This window comes from Oncorhynchus mykiss, chromosome 2 (assembly GCF_013265735.2).
Source record: "Oncorhynchus mykiss isolate Arlee chromosome 2, USDA_OmykA_1.1, whole genome shotgun sequence".
NCBI classification, from domain to species: Eukaryota; Metazoa; Chordata; class Actinopteri; order Salmoniformes; family Salmonidae; genus Oncorhynchus; species Oncorhynchus mykiss.
This window is the reverse complement of record NC_048566.1, coordinates 76,538,676-76,560,897: the sequence shown is the minus strand read 5'-3', so window position 1 is coordinate 76,560,897 and position 22,222 is coordinate 76,538,676. Positions and strand designations below refer to the sequence as shown.

Below are 22,222 nucleotides of genomic sequence, written 5' to 3'. Positions count from 1 at the left end.
ATGCCCCTTTAATAATGTTTACATATCTTACATTACTCATATCATATGTATATACTGTATTTTATATCATCAATTTCACCGTGCCTATACCGCTCTGCCATTTCTCATCCATATACTTACATGTACATATTCTCATTCACCCCTCTAGATTTGTGTGTATTAGATAGTTGTTGGGGAATTGTTAGATTACTTGTTAGATATTACTGCACTGTCGGAACTAGAAGCACAAGCATCGCTACACTCGCATTAACATCTGTTAACCATGTGTAAAAATAAAATGTGATTTGATTCCTAACATGAATTTCACATACCCAATCATCCTTAATAATATAGATCACAGCCTGCAGTCAATAAAAGTAGCAGAGAGCCCACTCTAGAAATGATGATGTACCTGTAAAGTATATTGTTTAAAACAATATGTCTAAAAAATTTACAAAATCCAAAAAGCGTTCTTTGGAGACATTTATATTTTTTAAATGTCCATAAAATAATGTAAATAAAGTTTATTGTCTACTCATATTACAGCAACACACAGTAAGGTTTCAGGTGACACTAATATTGGCATTGTAGCATCCACAGACTCATCGCTGTAGTTTCTAAAAGAAAGACTGGGTAAGGCCAAAATATCACACATTTCACAGCTTTAAAGCTGGAATCCTTCATAGTGAAACTGCCATGTCCGTTCGGGATGTTACAACACCAAAGAAGTGACTGCAAACAAACAGTATTTCCCCTCAAACATCACTGCACGTGCGATAGAACACCAATATGTACTTTATCCAAGATGGCGTAGCAGTCAGACGTCTTTTGTCCTCATCTTGTCATGTCCCGTGTATATATATTTTGATATCTTTTTCCTTAACATATACTGTTTTTTTTTTTTTTTTTAACCTCAACTTCAACATACTCTCCTGCAATTCACCTCACCCAATATGGTATGGATCTGCTACTTTCTTTACTTTTGAACCGGAACCCCAACAGAAGCTAGCCAGCTAACTAGCTACTAGCTAGTAGTCAGCTAGCCACTGCTAGAGGTCATCAGCTACCTTTAGCCTGGACAACTCTCGCCATTCTGCACAGCGCGACTCAAACCAGAGCAAATCTGACTTATTTTTCTCCATATCTCCGGATTACATCCGCAAGCTCTGAACATTTTCACCTGGATCATCGCACCTAGCTAGCTGCTATCCAAGTGGCCACTCCTGGCTAACGTCTCTGTCCCAAAGCAAGAACCAATTAGCCTGGAGCTAGCCTTAGCTAGGCCCATCTCCCAGCTAGCTGAAGAGGTCCATCATCCACTCCTTGGACTACAAAACCTATTTTAGCAATTGGCCTGGACCCCTGCCGACCTATCACGACTGTACCACCAACGTAATTCACCCAAGGATTTTTTCAATCTGGCTCCTCCATCACAACGTCCCCTGAATGCCCATCTACTAGCCTGCTAGCCACGGCCCGCTAGCTGTGTAAAGCATATCGGACTGTTAGCTTATGAGGCCCATTGGACAAATTCTTTGGCCATTAAACCTATTTTGCCGATTGACCTGGACCCTTTTACCACACGGCGCCCTGCTGATCCACGACAACTGGTCTGCCGATGTAACAGCACGAGGGGGCTACAACAGACTTCTTCCTTTGCGACGTCCTTCTAAGGTCCTTCTGCTAGCTTGCTAGCCCCGGCACGCTAGCTGCCTGAATCGCCGTGTCGCCGGTCCGCTGAGCCACTCACTGGACCCCTATGATCACTCGGCTACGCATGCCTCTCCCTAATGTAAATATGCCTTGTCCAGTGCTTTTTGGTTAGTAATTATTGCCTTATTTCACTGTAGAGCCTCTAGCCCTGCTCATTATGCCTTAGTTAACGCTTTAGTTCCACCTCCCACACATGCGGTGACCTCACCTGGTTTAAATTATGTTTCTAGAGACAATATCTCTCTCAACGTCACTCAATGCATATGCTTACCTGCACTGTATTCCCATCCTACCATACCTTTATCTGTACATTATGCCTTGAATCTATGCAATCATGCCCAGAAACCTGCTCCTTTTACTCTCTGTTCCGAATGTAGTAGACTACCAGTTCTTATAGCCTTTAGCCGTACCCTTATCCTACTCCTCCTCTGTTTCTCTGGCGATATAGAGGTTAATCCAGGCCCTGCAGTGCCTAGCTCCACTCCCATTCCCCAGGCGCTCTCATTTGTTGACTTCAGTAACTGTAAAAGACTTGGTTTCATGCATGTTAATATTAAAAGCCTCCTCCCTAAATGTGTTTTATTCACTGCCTTAGCACACTCTGCCAATCCGGGTGTCCTAGCCGTGTCTGAATCCTGGCTTAGGAACACCACCAAAAACTCTGAAATTTCCATCCCTAACTATAACATTTTCCGACAAGATAGAACTGCCAAAGGGGGCGGAGTTGCAATCTACTGCAGAGATAGCCTGCAGAGGTCTGTCTTACTATCCAGGTCTGTACCCAAACAATTTGAGCTTCTACTTCTAAAAATCCACCTTTCCAGAAACAAGTCTCTCACCGTTTCTGCTTGCGATAGACCACCTTCTGCCCCCAGCTGTGCCCTGGACACTATATGTGAATTGATTGTCCCCCATCTATCTTCAGAGCTCGTGCTGTTAGGTGACCTAAACTGGGACATGCTTAACACCCCGGCCATCCTACAATCTAAGCTTGATGCCCTCAATCTCACACAAATTATCAATGAACCTACCAGGTACAACACCAAATCCATAAACACGGGCATCCTAATGGGTCTGCGGTCAAACAACCACACCCCATCACTGTCAAACACTCCCTAAAACACTTCAGTGAGCAGGCCTTTCTAATAGACCTGGCCAGGGTATCCTGGAAGAATATTGACTTCATCCCGTCAGCAGAGGATGCCTGGTTATTTTTTTAAAGTGATTTCCTCACCATCTTAAATAAGCATGCCCCATTCAAAAAAAGGAACAGATATAGCCCTTGGTTCACTCCAGACCTGACTGCCCATGACCAGCACAAAAACATCCTGTTGCGTTCTGCATTAGCATCGAATAGCCCCAGCGATATGCAACTTTTCAGGGAAGTTAGGAACCAGGCAGTTAGGAAAGCTAAGGCTAGCTTTTTCAAACAGAAATTTGCATCCTGTAGCACAAAACTGTAGCACAATGTTTTGGGACACTAATGTCCATAGAGAATAAGAGTACCTCCTCCCAAATGCCCACTGCACTGAGGCTAGGAAACACTGTCACCACCAATAAATCTGCGATAATTGAGAATTTCAATTAGCATTTTTCTACGGCTGGCCATGCTTTCCACCTGGCTACCAATACCCCGGTCAACAGCCCTGCACACCCACAGCAACTTGCCCAAGCCTCCCCATTTCTCCTTCACCAAAATCCATATAGCTAATGTTCTGAAAGAGCTGCAAAATCTGGACCCCTACAAATCAGCCGGGCTAGACAATCTGGACCCTCTCTTTCTAAAATGATCCACCGAAATTGTTGCAACCCCTATTACCAGCCTGTTCAATCTCTTTCATATTGTCTTAGATCCCCAAAGATTGGAAAGCTGCCGCGGTCATCCCCTCTTGAAAGGGGGAGACACTCTAGATCCAAACTGCTACACATGTACATCTATCCTACCCGGCCTTTCTAAGGTCTTCGAAAGCCAAGTTAACAAATAGATCACCGACCATTTCGAATCCAACCGTACCTTCTCCACTATGCAATCTGGTTTCAGAGCTGGTCATGGGTGCACCTCAGCCATACTCAAGGTCCTAAACAATATCATAACCGCAATCGATAAGAGACAGTACTGTACAACTGTATTCATCAACCTGGCTAAGGCTTTCGACTCAATCACCATTCTTATTGGCAGACTCAACAGCCTTGGTTTCTCAAATGACTGCCTCGCCTGGTTCACCAACTACTTCTCAGACAGAGTTCAGTAAGTCAAATCGGAGGGCCTGTTGTCCAGACCTCTGGCAGTCTCCATGGGGATGCCACAGGGTTCAATTCTCGGGCTGACTCTTTTCTCTATATACATCAATGATGTCTCTCTTGCTGCTGGTGATTCTCTGATCCACCTCTACGCAGACAACACCATTCTGTATACTTCTGGCCCTTCTTTGGACACTGTGTTAACGAACCTCCAGACGAGCTTCAATGCCGTTCAACTCCCCTTCCGTGGCCTCCAACTGCTCTTAAATGCAAGTAAAACTAAATGCATGCTCTTCAACCGATTGCTAGTCTGGTTAGACTATAAACTCTCTTTCAAGACTTACATTAAGCATCTCCAATCCAAAATTAAATCTTGAATTGGCTTCCTATTTCGCAACAAAGCATCCTTCACTCCTGCTGCCAAACATACCCAAGTAAAACTGACAATCCTACTGATCCTTGACTTTGGCGATGTCATTTACAAAATAGCCTCCAACACTCTACTCAGCAAATTGTATGCAGTCTATCACAGTGCCATCCGTTCTGTCACCAAAGCCTCATATTCTACCCACCACTGCAACCAGTATGCTCTCGTTGGCTGGCCCTCACTTCATACTTGTCGCAAAACCCACTGGCTCCAGGTAATCTATAAGTCTTTGCTAGGTAAAGCCGCTCCTTATCTCAGCTCACTGGTTGTCATAGCAGCACCCACCCGTAGCACGCACTCCAGCAGGTATATTTCACTGGTCACCCCCAAAGCCAATTCCTCGACGGCCGCCTTTCCTTCCAGTTCTCTGCTGCCAATGACTGGAACGAACTGCAAAAATTACTGAAGATGGAGACCCATATCTCCCTCACTAGCTTTAAGCACCAGCTGTCAGAGCAGCTCACAGATTACTGCACCTGAACATAGTCCATCTGTAAATAGCCCATTCAACTACCTCATCCCCATACTGTTAATTTTATGTTTTTATTTTACTCCCCAGTATCTCTACTTGTAAACTCATCTTCTGCACATCTATCACTCCAGTGTTTAATTGCTATATTGTAATAATTTTGCCACTATGGCCTATTTATTGCCTTAACTCCCTTATCCTACCTCATTTGCATATACTTTTTCTATTATATTATTGACTGTATGTTTGTTGATTGCATGTGTAACTCTGTGTTGTTGTTTGTGTCGAACTGCTTTGCTTTGTCTTGGCCAGGTCGCAGTTGTAAATGAGAACTTGTTCTCAACTAGCCTACCTGGTTAAATAAAGGTGAAATAAATAAATAAATAAAACTGCAATTGATTTTTACCACACTGCTCGATGCAGCTTACCTCCGTTTCATCCACAAAATAAAAACAATAACAAAGGTGCTGTTTACCCTAATGCGGATTCCATCTCTAATTTGCAATTTTTCAATCATTATTTTGGATACAGATTTTAAAGTTATGCATAAATCCTTCCCCCAAAGGACCTTCATTTTAGGAAGATCCAAAACATCATAAATATCTTTGGGCCATCCTGGCATGGAATTGCCCTTTACACAACAAGTCCAAGTCTAGAAATATAGAGAAACCTGGGAAGGTTATGGAAAGAAAAACCTTTGGTGGATGATCGTACATTAGAACAGGTAAAGGGATGAGGAGAGGAAGCAACATTGGACTATTGAAATACATGATTGATGATTCAAAAAATGTTAATACCTCAGAGGAGGAGGGAGGAGATGAGGTCACACATCAGTTCCTCCACCCTCTCCCCTCTTTCCTCCTCCTCCTCTACCCTCCTCCCCCCTCTTCTCTCTCCTTCTCCTCCTACTCCTCCAATGAATCTCCAGGAGACCTGTTTTTCTCCAACAGAGCAATACCAATTATACCAGATCAACAGAAGCAGGATGTGCGTGTGTGTCTTTGTGTCTGTGTCTGAGCGTCATGATGGAAAATCACTACAGCTGGCTCTCCATACGTGTCGCCATGGCAGCTGTCAACACACCAGGGGGAATGAAGACACATGATTGGCTGATTGGAAATGGAGAAAGGGAGGGGAAGAGAGATGAGTAAGGAGGGAGAGCCAGATGGGAAAAGGAGGATGCGGCTAAACTAATGTTTCAGATTTATGGGGGGACGAGACCCATCATCAGCTGTGGTATGAGAGAGGGGCAGATGGGGAAGTGTGTGTGTTGTGCGCATGTGTGTGTGGGTGTGGGGGAGTGACTCACATACAGGTTAAACGAGGTGATGTCACCTCCAGCTGCAGTAACTCCAGGGAGTGGCCCTGACTACGGTGGGCGGGTCCAGTGGTGCACAGAACTGAGCCAATCACAGCACGGTAAAGAGAAGAAGAATGTGAATGAATGAATTTAATATTACAGAATAGAAATAGGTATTCACCTCATACATTACATTTCTATCTGCAACGTTTCACCCAAAATAATACACCCACGTCCTTGAGGGCTCCGTTTGTCCTTGGCACTTGATCAGTTAATCAATGAATGCTATTAGACATGTGACTGCCCGACACAGCACATCCAGACAGAAAACTGAGGAAGAAAACCATACAATAATCATCAGTAGAATTAGCTCAAATAGCAGCAATGTTTACACATAGCTCACAACCCCTACGCTAATATCAGTAGCGATTTTAGCATGTAAATCTTGGTGGGGCAAACCCCAAGAAATGTGGGATGCAGGCCAGTAAAGCCACTACACAACACAACACTAAACAATACATTCATTTTACTATAACGGTGACAAACGGTGCCCACAAACTGTTTGGGCCTACATAAAACTGTCAACACCTTACCACTGCTACACCTGGCTATCAGCAGAGCCTTGCCTGGCAGCGAAACAGTTCATTCAGCCTCATTTACTGCATTTAAAAAAACATAGCTGATATGGCTGACTTGCTTAAACAAATGTGGTTTCTACTGACAATTGTGATGTTCAAACTATGGCCTCCCGGGTGGTGCAGTGGTTCAGGGCGCTGTACTGCAGCGCCAGCTGTGCCATCAGAGTCCCTGGGTTCCCGCCCAGGCTCTGTCGTAACCGGCCGCGACCGGGAGGTCCGTGGGGCGACGCACAATTGGCCTAGCGTCCGGGTTAGGGAGGGCTTGGTCAGTAGGGATGTCCTTGTCTCATCGCACACCAGCGACTCCTGTGGCGGGCCGGGCGCAGTGCGCGCTAACCAAGGTTGCCAGGTGCACGGTGTAGCCTCCGACACATTGGTGCGGCTGGCTTCCGGGTTGGATGCGCGCTGTGTTAAGAAGCAGTACGGCTGGCTGGGTTGTGTATCGGAGGACGCATGACTTTCAACCGTCTCTCCCGAGCCCGTACGGGAGTTGTAACGATGAGACAAGATAGTAGCTACTACAACAATTGGATACCACGAAATTGGGGAGGAAAAAGGGGTAAAAAAATACTAATAATATATTTTTTTTTTTTTATAAAACAAAAAGGAGATGTTCAAACTATGGCATAATACTATGACAAGCGATAAGAGGCAATCCGTAATTTCGATTAAGACATTCTTCTCAACAAGTTCAACAAGTCAGAACCGTAAATTAAATAAAGGGGGCATATAAAAAGACAATGAAAATTATTACAATATTCAATGATTACATTTCTCTAAAACAGGTTATAGGCTACATGTGCACCACCAAGTTAGAACAGTAAGCAAAATTAAAAGTTGAAAATAGACCAAATTATTAGGGTGAGGCCCATTGAACGCTGTTTGGGTCTTTGCGTGTCAAGAAAGATACACGTCATACACTATTTGACGTGTTAAATAAGTTTTTAATTTGACATGTCAACTATCACAATTCTATGTTGTGTGTGTGTGCTGAATTTGCACGTGCAAACCAAGCGCCATCACTACTATCAGTAGCACTGTCAAATCTGTACACAAAAAGTTAGCAAACAAGCACACACTGGCCACTGTCATGGCCGTCGTAAGAAGTGGACCAATGTGCAGCGTTGTGAGCGTACATTTTCCTTTTTATTTAAAATGTCGCCAACAAAACAAGAAACAAAATGAACAACCGTGACGCTTACAGGGCTTTAGTGCCACAAACAAAGTTAACTACCCACACTGATGATTCCCAATCAGAGACAACGATAGACAGCTGTCCCTGATTGAGAACCATACCCGGCCAACACATAGAAACACAAATCATGTCTGTCTGCCTGTCTGCCTGTGCTAAGTGATGTGGCTCTCCTGCAGCCCTGCAATGTGTGTCACAGTTAAAATGTGTCTCCATTTCCCGCCACCTGCAAGCACTGAGGAATGTGTGTCACACCAAAAGCTGCATACTTACTGGGGGTAATATGCAAGCACAAGACCAATAACCTTCTCTCGCTCAATTGCTTTACCTCTGTCTTTCTCGTTCACTTTCTAGTTCTCAACCTCAAACTCACCCTGACCCTGTCACAAGGAAATGAGGGGAGGAAGTCTGTTTAGAATACCGAGAAGAGCCCCGTGGCATTGACTGGACAAAATGTATCACTACATAATGCAGCATGCCCCCTCGCAGCTTAAACAGAGTTGCAATGTGTATGATGCCATAATGTGTCCCCCTCCTCTCCTTAGCCAGTGTAGCAGTGACTGGTACCTTCCACTGCACATTATCCTGCATAAATCACAAGGTTAGAGAGGAAGTGGTGGCCTTATTAGGGCAGACAAGAGACCAAAACCATGTCACAACCCAGTCTTTTACAACCTGGATCTGACACTGAGGAGGAAGGGGGATCCATGAATGTGTCTTCCATTGTAAACCACACTGCCATTCTATCCTACATCTCCTCTGTTGTGTCTGTGTATTGTATCAGATGTGATTTGGCTTGTAGTGTGGTTAATGTAGACAGGTCCCTGTCTCTGTCTCTGCCCTGTTGCTGGTCTATAGCAAGTGCTGTACTATGATATCAGTATCGATACTCTCCTTCTCTCCCTTCCTCTCAGTCTCTCCTCTTTCTTCCTCCCTCTCACTTTCTCTCTTTCACTCAGACTGATGACCAGTTCTTGAACCACAGACTTGTTCTTCCATTCTCCTTCTGCCATGTGTGATCATATCAGAGCAGAGCAAAACAGAACAGGGCCCGGTTTCCCGATAGCGATGGAACTTAGGCTTACGAGGGTTTTAACAATGCATCTTTCCTACAACGGCTGAAGATATAACATGCGTTTCCCAAAACACCACTTAGGGAGAACAGTTGCTAAGTGCGTCGTTGTGGAATAGTGTCAATACTGAAAGAAAGGGAGTGCTTTCTCCATTAAAATCTGACCTTAATGTTTTAATTATTTCTCAATACTGACGACGGATCAGATCCTAGAGATATTACTACCTACGGCCAAAAATATTGGGGCTAGAGGTTGACCGATTATGATTTTTCAACGCCGATACCAATACCGATTATTGGAGGACCAAAAAAGCCGATACCGATTAATCGGCCGATTTATAACATTTATTTTACTTGTAATAATGACAATTACAACAATACTGAATTAACACTTATTTTAACTTAATATAAAACATCAATAAAACAATTTAGCCTCAAATAAATAATGAAACATGTTCAATTTGGTTTAAATAATGCAAAAACAAAGTGTTGGAGAAGTAATATGTGCCATGTAAAAATGTGTGCCATGTAAAATATGTGCCATGTAAAAAAGCTAACGTTTAAGTTCCTTGCTCAGAACATATGAAAGTTGGTGGTTCCTTTTAACATGAGACTTCAATATTCCAAGGTGAGGTTTTAGGTTGTAGTTAATATAGTATTTATTGGACTATTTCTCTCCATACCATTTGTGTTTCATATACCTTTGACTATTGGATATTCTTATAGGCACTATAGTATTGCCAGTGTAACAGTATAGCTTCCGTCCCCCTCCTCGCCCCTACCTGGGCTCGAACCAGGAACAAACACATCGACAACAGCCACACTCGAAGCATCGTTACCCATCGCTCCAACAAAAGCTGCGGCCCTTGCAGCGCAAGGGGAATAACTACCCCAAATCTAAAAGCGAGTGACGTTTGAAACAGTATTAGCGCACACCCAGCTAACTAGCTAGCCATTTCACATTGGTTACACCAGCCATTAGGCTGATAGGCTTGAAGTCATAAACAGCGCTGTGCTTGCGAAGAGCTGCTGGCAAAACGCACAAAAGTGCTGTTTGAATGAATGATTACGGGCCTGCTGCTGCTCAGTCAGACTGCTCTACCAAATCAGACTTAATTATAACATAATAACACACAGAAATACGAGCCTTTGGTCATTAATATGATCAAATCCGGAAACTATCATTTCGAAAACAAAACGTTTATTATTTCAGTGGAATACGGAACCGTTCGGTATTTATTCTAACGGGTGGCATCCCTAAGTCTAAATATTCTTGTTACATTGCACAACCTTCAATGTATGTCAGAATTATGTAAAATTCTGGCAAATTAGCTTGCAATGAGCCAGGCAGCCCAAACTGTTGCATATACCCTCTGCGTGCAATGAACGCAAGAGAAATTACACAATTTCACCTGGTTAATATTGCCTGCTAAACTGGATCAGTAGTCATAACTAGTGATTATGATTGCTTGTTTTTTATAGGATAAGTTTGCTAGCTAGCAATTTACCTTGGCTTCTACTGCATTGAGCTGAGCTGACAAGGTGAAAATCTGTCGTTCTGCCCCTGAACAAGGCAATTAACCCACAGTTCCTAGGCAGTCATTGAAAATAAGAATGTGTTCTTAACTGACTTGCCTAGCTAAATAAAAGGTATTTAAAAAATGTATAATAATATATATATTTTTTTTTAATAAATCGGAGCTCCATAAATACCGAATTCCGATTGTTATGAAAACTTGAAATCGGCCCTAATTAATCGGCCATTCCGATTAATCGGTCGACCTCTAATTGAGGTAGCTTATTATAATGCTTACCCAATAGAAATCACAAATTTGGAACATCATCGCACACATTTTTAGCTACACATGAAATTTGTTGAGACAAATTACAGACTGTAGCCTAAATAGCAAAATAGAACTCAATTGAACATGAAATGTAATTCAATATGATTGAAATAGGCCTATAACCTACTGTTCATATTTTAATGTAGTCATCTCGGTTTTCATTTGAAGCATATTTTTATACGTCACTTGTTTGTATGAATTGCAAAGACATTGGCAGTATTTGTGGTCAACTTTGTTCCGAAGTTATCGGCAGTCACATAGAGACAGATAAAACATGTGATTCTATGTTTCAAGTGCAACGTTAATAACGATGGTTTTGGGAAACAGCGCCGAGATTTAACAATGCTCCTACGAAGGTTCTAATTTTGAACTTCGCCTTAAGATGCTTTTGGGAAACCAGGCCCAGAGCAGTTCCTTCGCCTCCATGTTCTCATCTGTAGCTGTCTCCACTCTGTGTTCACTGTTCAACTCAATGCAAATGTTCAACTGTTAGGGTTGCTGTCTGGTGGAATCTAAAGAGTATGTTTTGGTCTTTTGAAAAAAGGTCAAGGAGGGGTATGTGACTGAGGTACCAAGCAATCTACCCATGTGTGCTTTATCTCAGTCTCTCTCAATCAGGCACACAGAGAGACATGTGCATGCACCTGCACAAACACACTTTCTGGTCTGGAGGACATCTACTACCTCAGGAAGCATAGCCAAATGAAAACACATGATTTTATTAATGTGAGTGGGGACCATCTTTGTGCTTATGGCATGTCGATATCCATGGCTGAGTCTGATAATAACATTGGATTTCATATTAAAATGAATTCATTTGTAGGAGGACTTTTCAATAAGAACCCATTCTGATATAATTCTGAGGCTTGCGCAAAAGCGAATAGAAATAAACCATAAAAAAAAAAGGATTACGATCTTACTGATGCAACTGAATCATGAAGGATTACCCAAAAATGACCCATTTGGAAATGGGAAAGTAAAGGAAAAAGAACACACAAAAAAAACATGTTATTTCAGTTACCATCATTGATATGGTCATTCTTTAATGCAATATAGGGTGAGAATGAGAGAGAAAGAAAGAAAGAAAAATTAAGAGATGGGGAGGGGGCAGAGAGAGAGAGACAACTCTTAGTCTAAAATGTGTGTTTTTATTTAAGCCTCTTATACTCTGTGGCAGTATAATGCTCTGGAGAATACCTCCCCACCTACCCTCCCTCTGCTTCCCCCATCCCAGTATCCAGCTGGCTTCAAAGGGGCAGAATGTAAAAAAGAGATCATATTGAAATAGCCGCCCAAAGAGGCAAGGGGTTAGCAATCCTCAATCACACTGCAATCATAGAGAATAGAAACTACAAAAGGAGAGAACCAGAGTCTCGGCATATAAAGATGATACTGTACACACATCCAGACAGAGATATACAAATTAGATAGATAGAGAGCGAGAGAGGGAGGGAGAGAGAGACTGCAACATTTGAAGGTGTTCATATGTATTTAGGTACACTATTCAGTACTCACATTTGTGGAAACATTTCCTCTGGTGGTTATGGTTTATATCCCAGGGTCAGTGCTTAATTTGAGCCGGATCCTGTCGGAACAGGATACGGCACCTCTCGGATTTGACTTTGTTTGTTCCGGCACCTATTGGCCCAGATCCGGTACCTCTCGCGGCATGATTTATTCATTATTTCACTGTTCGCACTGTAGACATTCTAATAAAGGCGATCAATATTAAATCAAGTTGCCTCGTTATTTCTCCCGATCCCCAGAAAGACCATCATGTAAAAGCCTTGTGATCCTTCTCTGTAATCATCCTATCCTGCCACTCTGATTCCAGACCTGCTCTCTTATTTGTACATAGAGGTTATGGGGAGGGCCAGTGGGGTAAGTAACTGATCTTGACACAGGTGGTGGTCAGCTAGTGAAGAGGTCCTACGTAATCACGTTATGTAGCCTAGTCGTCTCCCTACTGAATTTGAATCATGGAAAATCCAAATAAAAAATGTAATGAGAAAAGGCAATCGAGCTTGACTCCAAAAATACAGAGAAAGATGTTGAATCTAACGAGTCAGAGAACTGTCAGTGCCGGAGGAGAGGAGTGAGGGGCAAACTGTTCCTGATGGCAATGCTAATCCCGCCAGTTCAGAATCACCACGAGCTCCCGAGTAGCGCAGTGATCTAAGGCACTGCATCTCATCGCTAGAGGCGTCACTACAGACCCTGGTTCGATCCTGGGCTGCATCACAACCGGCCGTGACCGGGAGTCCCATAGGGCGGCGCACAATTGGCCCAGCGTCGTCCAGGTTAGGGGAGGGTTTGCCCGGTGTAGGCCGTAATTGTAAAATAATAATTTGTTCTTAACTGACTTGCCTAGTTAAATAAAGGTTGGATGAAGTGCTCGGAGCAGGTGCAATTTGCAGTTCCAGACCAAGGAAATGTATAACCCCTGGCTTGTAACGCAGAATTCAAAGTTGGGCTGCACAACATGCAAAAAGGTAGGGAGATTTGGTCTAGAAACGACTGGAGGGATTAAAAACTAGCAAAAGAGTAGGTGGAATGTACAGTAAATCAACATCCTATGCATCAGATGTAAAACAACAACAAATAGCCCTCAGAAAAAAGGTTTTGAACATGCCTGTACCAAGGAGCATCTCGTGGCAGCAAGCGTTGCAGACATGCCTATAGAGGACACCCAGGTTAACAGGCTAAATGAAAAAATTAATTGACAATACAGCCAGAGTCTTCAGAACAGCCTTTAGGAGGCATCACAGCCTCATGCTCATCTCATGGCTTTGAGCAAGAAGTTGACTCTCAGGAGTTAAATGGACTTGACATGGGGAGAGTAATTGTGGGAGGTTTTGAAAACTAAGGTAGGATTTTTTTCCCTTTACCTTCACGTCACAGAACAAGTTGTAATTTCAATATGTGCTTCATATTATCACATATGCAGGGGGCCTATATATTCTCATATTTGCTTGTTCTGCTGTAACCTACAATGATTTATTTTATTTGAAGTTATATTCCGATATTGTGATATTTATTCTACTGCATCATTGATGTCATGACAACGATATGAAATTGGGGTCTTGTGAGCCCCACAGCTGTATGTGTGGATATGGTGGGTGTTCTGCAGTGTCATCTAAACATTTTGTTGTACCTTGATGTCTCGAAAATTAGACTACAAGAAATTCGGACTTGCATAAGCCCTGCAGCTATACTCAAGTATGTGCATAAGTCTAAAATACTTTGAATGAATCAGCACCTTGGAGAGTTTCACCACCATAGATAGTAGGCTACTTGGCTGCTACGTTGTGTTTGACACAATGTTTCTCAATGTGTCCCGGTACCTAAGAGCCGCCCCGGATAACCACCCCCCCCCCCCCCCTCACCATGTGTTTGTTTTTGCCTCACCATGTGCACTCACCATGTGTTCCGGGACCTCCCGATTTACAAATTAAGCACTGCATAGGGTATGTTCTCTCTATACAAAATCAGGCTAAAAGCAGCCAATATTCCAAATGGAAATGTCAGTAAATCAAGTTAACTCCACACACGCTGTGCTGTCACTATTTTGATGCATCATCAGTCTATGAAGGGAACAATAGACAAGATATAATGGGATATATTTCTCACATGTATGTGTGAAGTAAAGCTCCCATAGGGCTAATGGTGCCTCTGGAAAACAATTTGGAGGTTATGTAAGATAGATTACTGACCGTAGGCTACTGCACAAATACACCACTGGCTAGGGTTGAAAAATTCTGATAACATTCCCCAAATTCCCCAGGTTTCCAGAAATCCTGGTGGGAGGATTCCCAAATATCCTGCTTATTCCCTAATGATTCCAGGACCTTCCGATCAGGATTACTGGAAAAACAGATAGCTCACACACACATGCAATACACACGTATACAAATGCAAACATGTGAACATCAGATCTAAAATATATGGCATATACTCACAGCAAAAACACTAGCACACAAATACACTCTCTCACATACATTCACGTAAACACGCATGCGCACACACACACAAAATCAAGACTGCTGTGTCATAAGATCCCTCGCTTTATCATAGTGATTTAGTTAGCACATTGCGTGTGCTTAACCATATCCTCATATATTGGAGAACAGGCCTCTCCTGTAGTATATTAATCAACAGTACTCAGTCAGGGCACGCACACACACAGCCTCTTCTGAAGTATGGTCATCCACAGTCAATAACACTGTTTGTTTCTGATTTTGGTTCAGCTCAAACAGTTCTTATTGGTTAGCCCTACAGTGTTGTTATTGACCAGTGGATGAACTGCAACACTAAAACACTACAATTGTATTTTAACCATGCAAAGAAAGAAAAGGAAAGAAGAGAAACACTCTAAATGATCTCACCGAGCAGTAATAGCAAAATAATTGCAACCAAGCTGCCACCATCTGGAGTGAAAGTATTATCTCCTGTTTTGAAAGGAATGGGGGAGAAACAATCCTGTGGCCATCATTTAGTCCCGAAACAGCACTGCCATCTCGCTCTCTTTCTCTCTGTCACTCTCTCTTTGCATCTCTTTCTTTCCCACACACACCTGCCACATCCTATTTACTGAGGCCTCTACTGTTTCTCGTTCCCCTTTCTCAGTCAATTGTGGTTGTGTTTTTATGGTGTTTTATTTTCACCCTCCTCTCATGACGTGGGGCCCTGCCCGGTATCTCTGATTGGTCTGTATCTTGTCTGAACCTCAAGGTCGTTCCCAATGTTATTTACATAAGCCAGTGGTTGGTTAGCATTAGTCCCAATGAGCAGTAGAGCCTGGGAGGGTAAGGAAGGAAGGGCTAGGAGCTAGGATCAATCTCTCTGGTAATGGGATTGAATTCTAGCTACAGTAGCTCGCAATTCTGAGAGTGGATTCTTGAGCTATCAATTCTCTGAGAGGAGCGCAACTCCACTCAGGATTCCAGAACTCCATTCAGGAGGAGCTGCCATAGAATGAACCATAGAATAGTCCTGTGTGTGCTCCTAAATTCTAAATTCTAGAATGCACACCTTTCAAAGGAGGACCATGTCTACTTTCCAAGGCATTATGTTCCCTCAATTCTGTTTTTCTCAATTCTGTTTATTATTTATTTTAATTTCACCTTTATTTAACCAGGCAGGCCAGTTGGACAGTTGAGATCAAGTCCTCATTTACAACTGCGACCTGGCCAAGATAAAACAAAGCAGGGCAACAAAAACAACACAGAGTTACACATATTACAATAGAAAAATCTATGTACAGTGTGTGCAAATGTAGAAGATTAGGGAGGTAAGAAAATAAATAGGCCATAGAGGCTAAATAATTACAATTTAGCATTAACACTGGCGTGATAGATGTGCAGATTATGATGTGCAAGTAGAGATACTGGGGTGCAAAAGAGCAAAAAAAATAAATAACAATATGGGGATGAGGTAGTTGGGTGTGCAATTTACAGATTGGCTGTGTACAGGTACAGTGATCGGTAAGCTGCTATGACAGCTGATGCTTAAAGCCCTGTTTCCCCCGGTTCTATCTTCTAAACCAGGGGTCGAGGGGGCGGAGGGTGGGTATGAAATGCACACGTTATACAAATGATGATTGGTGAGTTGATCCACTGTTGCATGATGGAACAGAGATGGGAAGTATTTCAGGTACATGTTTTTGAAATAAGTATTTCAATTACTTTTAAGTATATTATCATTTGTATTTCACTGGCCTGAAATACAATGTAATGTATTTTGTAATAAGTTACACTATTTCAAAATATAAAATACCTTTCTATACCATTTGTATAGCATCTCACAATTTCGTGGCCCCTATCACTCCAAATATACTGCATTGGTGTCCGAAGTGTGATGGCATTATGGTGTGATAAACGTGTCTGCTAAATTACCAAAATGTTATGCAAAAATAAACACTTGCAACGCACACTAGGTATTAGAAAAATTATCTCCATCCCCAAACAAGGCTAAATTTGATTACAATACAAATTACTTGGACAGTTTTTATTGAAATTAGTTCAGTGGGTACTGAGGGAATAAAGGTTGAGGGAACATAGGGCTGAGGGAACATAGAACCTCTCCCTCTCACCCCACTCTCACTCTCGCTCTTTTCTTATGTAAGAATGAAAAATCCCAGTTCAGTTCAGGTTGGAACACATGATCTACAATAATACGTGCTACAGTATGGCTTTCTGGATGTTATAAAGCAGTGGTTCCCAAACTGTTTATAGTCCCTTCAAACATTCAACCTCGAGCTGCATACCCCTCTAGCACCAGGGTCAGCTCACTCTCAAATGTTGTTTTTTGCAAACATTGTAAGCCTGCCACACACACACTATACAATACATTTATTAAACATAAGAATGAGTGTGAGTTTGTCACAACCCAGCTCATGGGAAGTGACAAAGAGCTCTTATAGGACCAGGGCACAAATAATAATAATCAATAATTTTGCTCTTTACTTAGCCATCTTACTGATGGGTTCTGAGAATATGAAATATTCATATTTATGTCACTGAGAGAGAGAGGGTAATGTATAAAGTTTACATGATGTCAGGATATGTTATTGTTAGCCATCAGGGATCCAATGGGAGGGATCCTCTGGGAGGAGAAGAGACACAGTCTGGTACCAGGCACCATGACAGCCGTGTGTTGAGTGCAGGGAAGCGATCACGAGGCAGGCATTGATAAGGGGAGAGAGCCATGGATTAGTGATGGGGGGGGGGGGGGGGGGGGGGAAATCAGGTCAGGTCACTTTAAGGGAGAAATAAAAGTTTATGGCCTGTATCACTAGTGTCCTGCCTAGCAGTAAAGAACGATGTTTGTACAGATGTGTAGGAGGAGACTCAGCCTATGAGGAAGGGTTAAATATCAGTGCTTGTGTGAAAATGTCTTGCAGCTGTATTGATCCTCTGAGAATAATTAAACTTGATTTAGCTTTCATAGTGTCCGTAGAGTTTTTTACTCTGAGAATTAGAATCTAACAGTATAAAACCTTAAATTGTGAATAACTCACCACAGGTTAATGAGAAGGGTGTGCTTGAAAGGATGCACATAACTCTGCAATGTTGGGTTGTATTGGTGAGAGTGTTAAATCATTTTCCACACAGTCTGTGCCTGTATTTAGTTTTCATGCTAGTGAGGGCCAAGAATTCACTCTCACAAAGGGCATCAGTGTCTTAACAGCATGATTTGCCAAGGCAGGATACTGTGAGCGCAGCCCTATTGTCACATTTGTTATAATGAGTGGACCAAGGCGCAGCGTGCATAGAGTTCCACATATTTATTAAGGTGAAACTTCAAAGAATACAAAGAATAACCGAACGTGCAGTTCATAGCGCACATTGGCACTAGACAAAATAATATCCCACAACACAGGTGGGAAAAGGACCACACTAAGTATGATCCCCAATTAGAGGCAACGATTATCAGCTGCCTCCAATTGGGAACCGTACTCACACCAACATAGAAATTAAAGACTAGAACACCCCTAGTCACGCCCTGACATAAAACCCACCTCTATGGTCAGGGTGTGACACCTATTCCAAAATCTGGCAGTGGCTTCTGATTAAATAACATTTTCACAGAACCGCTTGTTGCAATTTCGATGAGGCTCTCTTGTTCAGATATCGGTAAGTGGACTGGAGGCAGGGCATGAAAGGGATAACGAATCCAGTTGTTTGGTGTCTTCCGTTTCAGGAAAGTAACTGCGTAATTGCGCACCCAGCTCACTCAGGTGCTTCGCTATATCACATTTGACATTGTCCGCAAGCTTGAGTTCATTTGCACACAAAAAAATCATACAATACACCTAACCTGTATGTTGTCCTTGTTAATGCAGACAGAGAAGAGCTCCAACTTCTTAATTATAGCCTCAATTTTGCCCGGCACATTGAATATAGTTGCAGAGTCCCTGTAATCCTAGATTCAGATCATTCAGGCATGAAAAAACAACGTGAGAAACTCATCATCATGCAAGTGGTCAGACAAATGAACATTATTGTCAGTCAAGAAAACTTTAAGCTTGTCTCTCAATTTTAAAAAAACGTGTCAATACTTTGCCCCTTGATCACCAGCACACTTCTGTATGTTGTAAAAGCATTACATGGTCGCTGCCCAAATCATTGCATAATGCAGAAAATATAGAGTTCAGGGGCCTTGCTTTAACAAAGTTACCATTTTCACTGTAGTGTCCAAAACGTATTTCAGGCTGTAAGGCATTTTCTTGATGGATGCTGCAGTGTACCCAAGTGGCGTCGGGAACAACTGCTTGCACGCACTTATCACTCCACTATGTTTCCCTGTCATGGCTTTTGCGCCATCAGTTCAGATACCAACACATCTTGACCACCAAAGTCCATTTGATGTCACACAGCTGTCCAGTACTTTAAAAATATCCTCTCCTGTTGTCCTGGTTTCCAGTGGTTTGCAGAAGAGGATGTCATCCTTAATTGAGCCCCATAAACGTAACGGACATATACCAGGAGCTGTGCCAGGCCCGCCATATCTGTTGACTTATCCAGCTGTAACGCATATAATTCACTGGCCTGTATGCGAAGCAGTAACTGTTTCAAAACATCTCCTGCCATGTCACTGATGCATCGTGAAACAGTGTTGTTTGATGAAGGCATCGTCTGTGTAGTTTTTTGGGCCTTTTACCCCAACATTGTCCCAGCTATTTCCGCGGCAGCAGGAAGAATGAAGTCCTCCACAATAGTATGGGGCTTGCCTGTCCTAGCCACTCGGTAGCTCACCATATAAGACTCTTCTAGCCCCTTCCTATTAATAGTATCTGTTGCTTTTATGCCTGTCTTACTACTCGAACGTCGTCTTAATTCTCGCTCAAAAAACTCCTGTGGCTTATTTTTCAAATTGGCATGTTTGGTTTCTAAATGTCTGCGCAAGAGTGAAGGTTTCATCGAGATGTGAGATAGTACTTTTGCACATATAACACACTGTGGCTGAGGAAAGGCACTACTCCCAATATAAGTGAACCCTAAATCAATATAGTTAATCATATTTGTGCCTCTTCGATGGTCCAACGTCCCCGTCTGTTGTTCGGTGCTTTCCCTGGTAAGGGGGCAGTAGCTCTTCGGCTGCATCAGATTCACAACTGTCAATGTCCATGCTAGCTGGGCTAACAACAAATGTAGAATTACTGATGCTAGCATTGGATGTGCTTGTGGAAGCAGAACAACTTGTGTCATCGACAGGTGCAGGTGTAGTGCTGCTGATAGTAGCAGTTCTATCAGTAGAGCAGGTATGTGTCTCTATGGATGCGAGCCTAACTTTTTTTAACCATTTATCAATTTTCAAGCAAACGGAATGAGCAACAGCTATGTTTGGCTATATACGAACTGTTAGTGGAATTCCTGCGAGAAAGTAACGGTTAATGTGGTTGGATTTTAATTATTTGACAAGGCTACCTGTATTTGACATTGTGTTATTATTTTGCTGAACACTAGATGGTTAAAAAAAAAAAAATTGGTAGTGAAGCGAGGCTACTTAGGTGAGAAAAAACCTTACCCAAATGTATAGCCCCATTGGAAAATATAAATGGACTGCTTGAAAATGGGAAGATTTTTTATTTTTACTTTAACAAACACTTTCTTTTTTTTACGTGAATCACATTTTTATTTGGTGTACAGCACTGCACGTACCCCTGGGGGCATGCGTACCCCCGTTTGGTAATACAGTACCATATGATTCTGCATCCATTAAAATAATAACTAGAGTCATATCCATAACTAAATCTGATCATTCAAAGACAAGGAATATTATCATAATCTGTAACATTTATCTTCCCATTATCGTCCATAGCCATTATTGTATTTTGTTATTTATGTTCAATTAGAGAGAAAAAATGTATTTACTTGATCAATAAGCTGTTTTTTAAACATATGGCATTGGCAACAGCCTAGCAGTTTCAAAGTGTCACGCTTTATTATCACATGCACAGGATACAGCAGGTCATGATAGTAGTGACGGCGGCTGCCTCCAGCTATCATCTCTAAGAATGAGTCAAATCTAGCGATGCCTGATAGCCAGACAATCCACATAGTGTACTGCACACAGTTAAGCTTATATTTACACCAAACCATGAGCACAGACGTGAATTGTCAACCTACCCAATCCAATGAACAATAGGGGGATATGCATTTTGTGGCTACTGATATTAAACAAAACGTGTCAGCAACAGCTCAGCACCCATTTCGAGCTATGCTTATCTCAACAGGGCGTGGGCCTCACTCCCCCTACCTCTGAGGTAATTGATTCAGAGAGAGAATGCGGCCTGCCAGCAAGGCAAATGACGTGACGGCCACAAATCAATGGCTTGTCCTTTATGACCATTCCTCCTCTCTCTCCTTTGCTCTGAAACGCAGTTGTGTTGTGTGTAGCTGAAGGGTATTTTTAATACGAACTCACACCATGCGAGAGACAAAGACATAGCCGAAACCAACACAGCATCAGCTATACGCAATGCGCGAAGTCCTAGACCTATATAGACGTAGAGCAGCATCATCAGCTTCCGATGCTCATGCTTTCCGTTTCTGGGTGATAACACAATGCTATAATATCAACAGAACTGATAACTGTTACACATACTGTAGCGACCCTGTGTTTATAAGTGTGAATATCGACTCTGTCACTTGAGCATGCTTTTGTGGCACAGTCGATGGCGCGCAGGGCTATGGGCCAGAAGGTTGAAGGTTCCAGTCGCACTCCCTTAATGTGTCATTACAATACTAACGTTATACCACCATCCTCTCACGTACACCTGTATTCCCCTCTCCGCCCTCCATCACTCAGTATTGAGCTATCGAGAAGATACCCGCTCTGCATGGTCGCCCTTCATTGCTCCGTCGGCGGGTTTGTTGTCTTACCTGCAGCCTGGAGGAGTGAGGGAGTGGAAGGTGGAGAGGGAAAACATCTCAGCCCTGTCCGCCATCTTCCTCCAAAAACGGCTCAAAGTGACTGCAGAGAATCACAGAGGGAGCACAGTCCATTCACAACCACGGAACGCGCGACAGACGGACACAGTCACGGACAGACCAGTTTCTTTCGCTCTCCCTCCCTCTATCTTACCGCCACGCTGTTACAGATCCCCCTGGCCTCGATCTAGTCAAATCAGATACGCGTACTCAGCATCACCATCACATTTGCCTTGAGCTGCTATCCACTCTACAGCCCGGAAACGGCAGAGAAAAAGAACAACACTGCGGTAATCACACGAAAAAAAACTATTTTCCCGATGCAGCCAGAACAGCCACACACCCGCAGTCTGCTGACTGCCTTGCCAAATGTCTGCCGCTGTGATGATGCCTGTGACACGAAGCGGAGGTGG

General features: G+C 42.8%; 1 protein-coding gene across 3 annotated transcripts in view; it reads right to left on the bottom strand.

Annotated features, from left to right (window-relative positions):
* Positions 1 to 22,222, bottom strand: part of mapk8ip2 (mitogen-activated protein kinase 8 interacting protein 2) — a 135,398-nt gene extending 113,176 nt beyond the window's left edge. For 2 of the 3 annotated variants that reach the window (XM_021572567.2, XM_021572576.2), the window contains exon 1: positions 21,762 to 22,222. In XM_021572567.2, coding sequence (XP_021428242.2) covers positions 21,762 to 21,826 — 65 coding nt within the window. In that variant the 5' untranslated portion in view covers positions 21,827 to 22,222. The remainder of the gene's footprint in view (positions 1 to 21,761) is intronic. The other variant, XM_021572558.2, reaches the window with a different exon arrangement.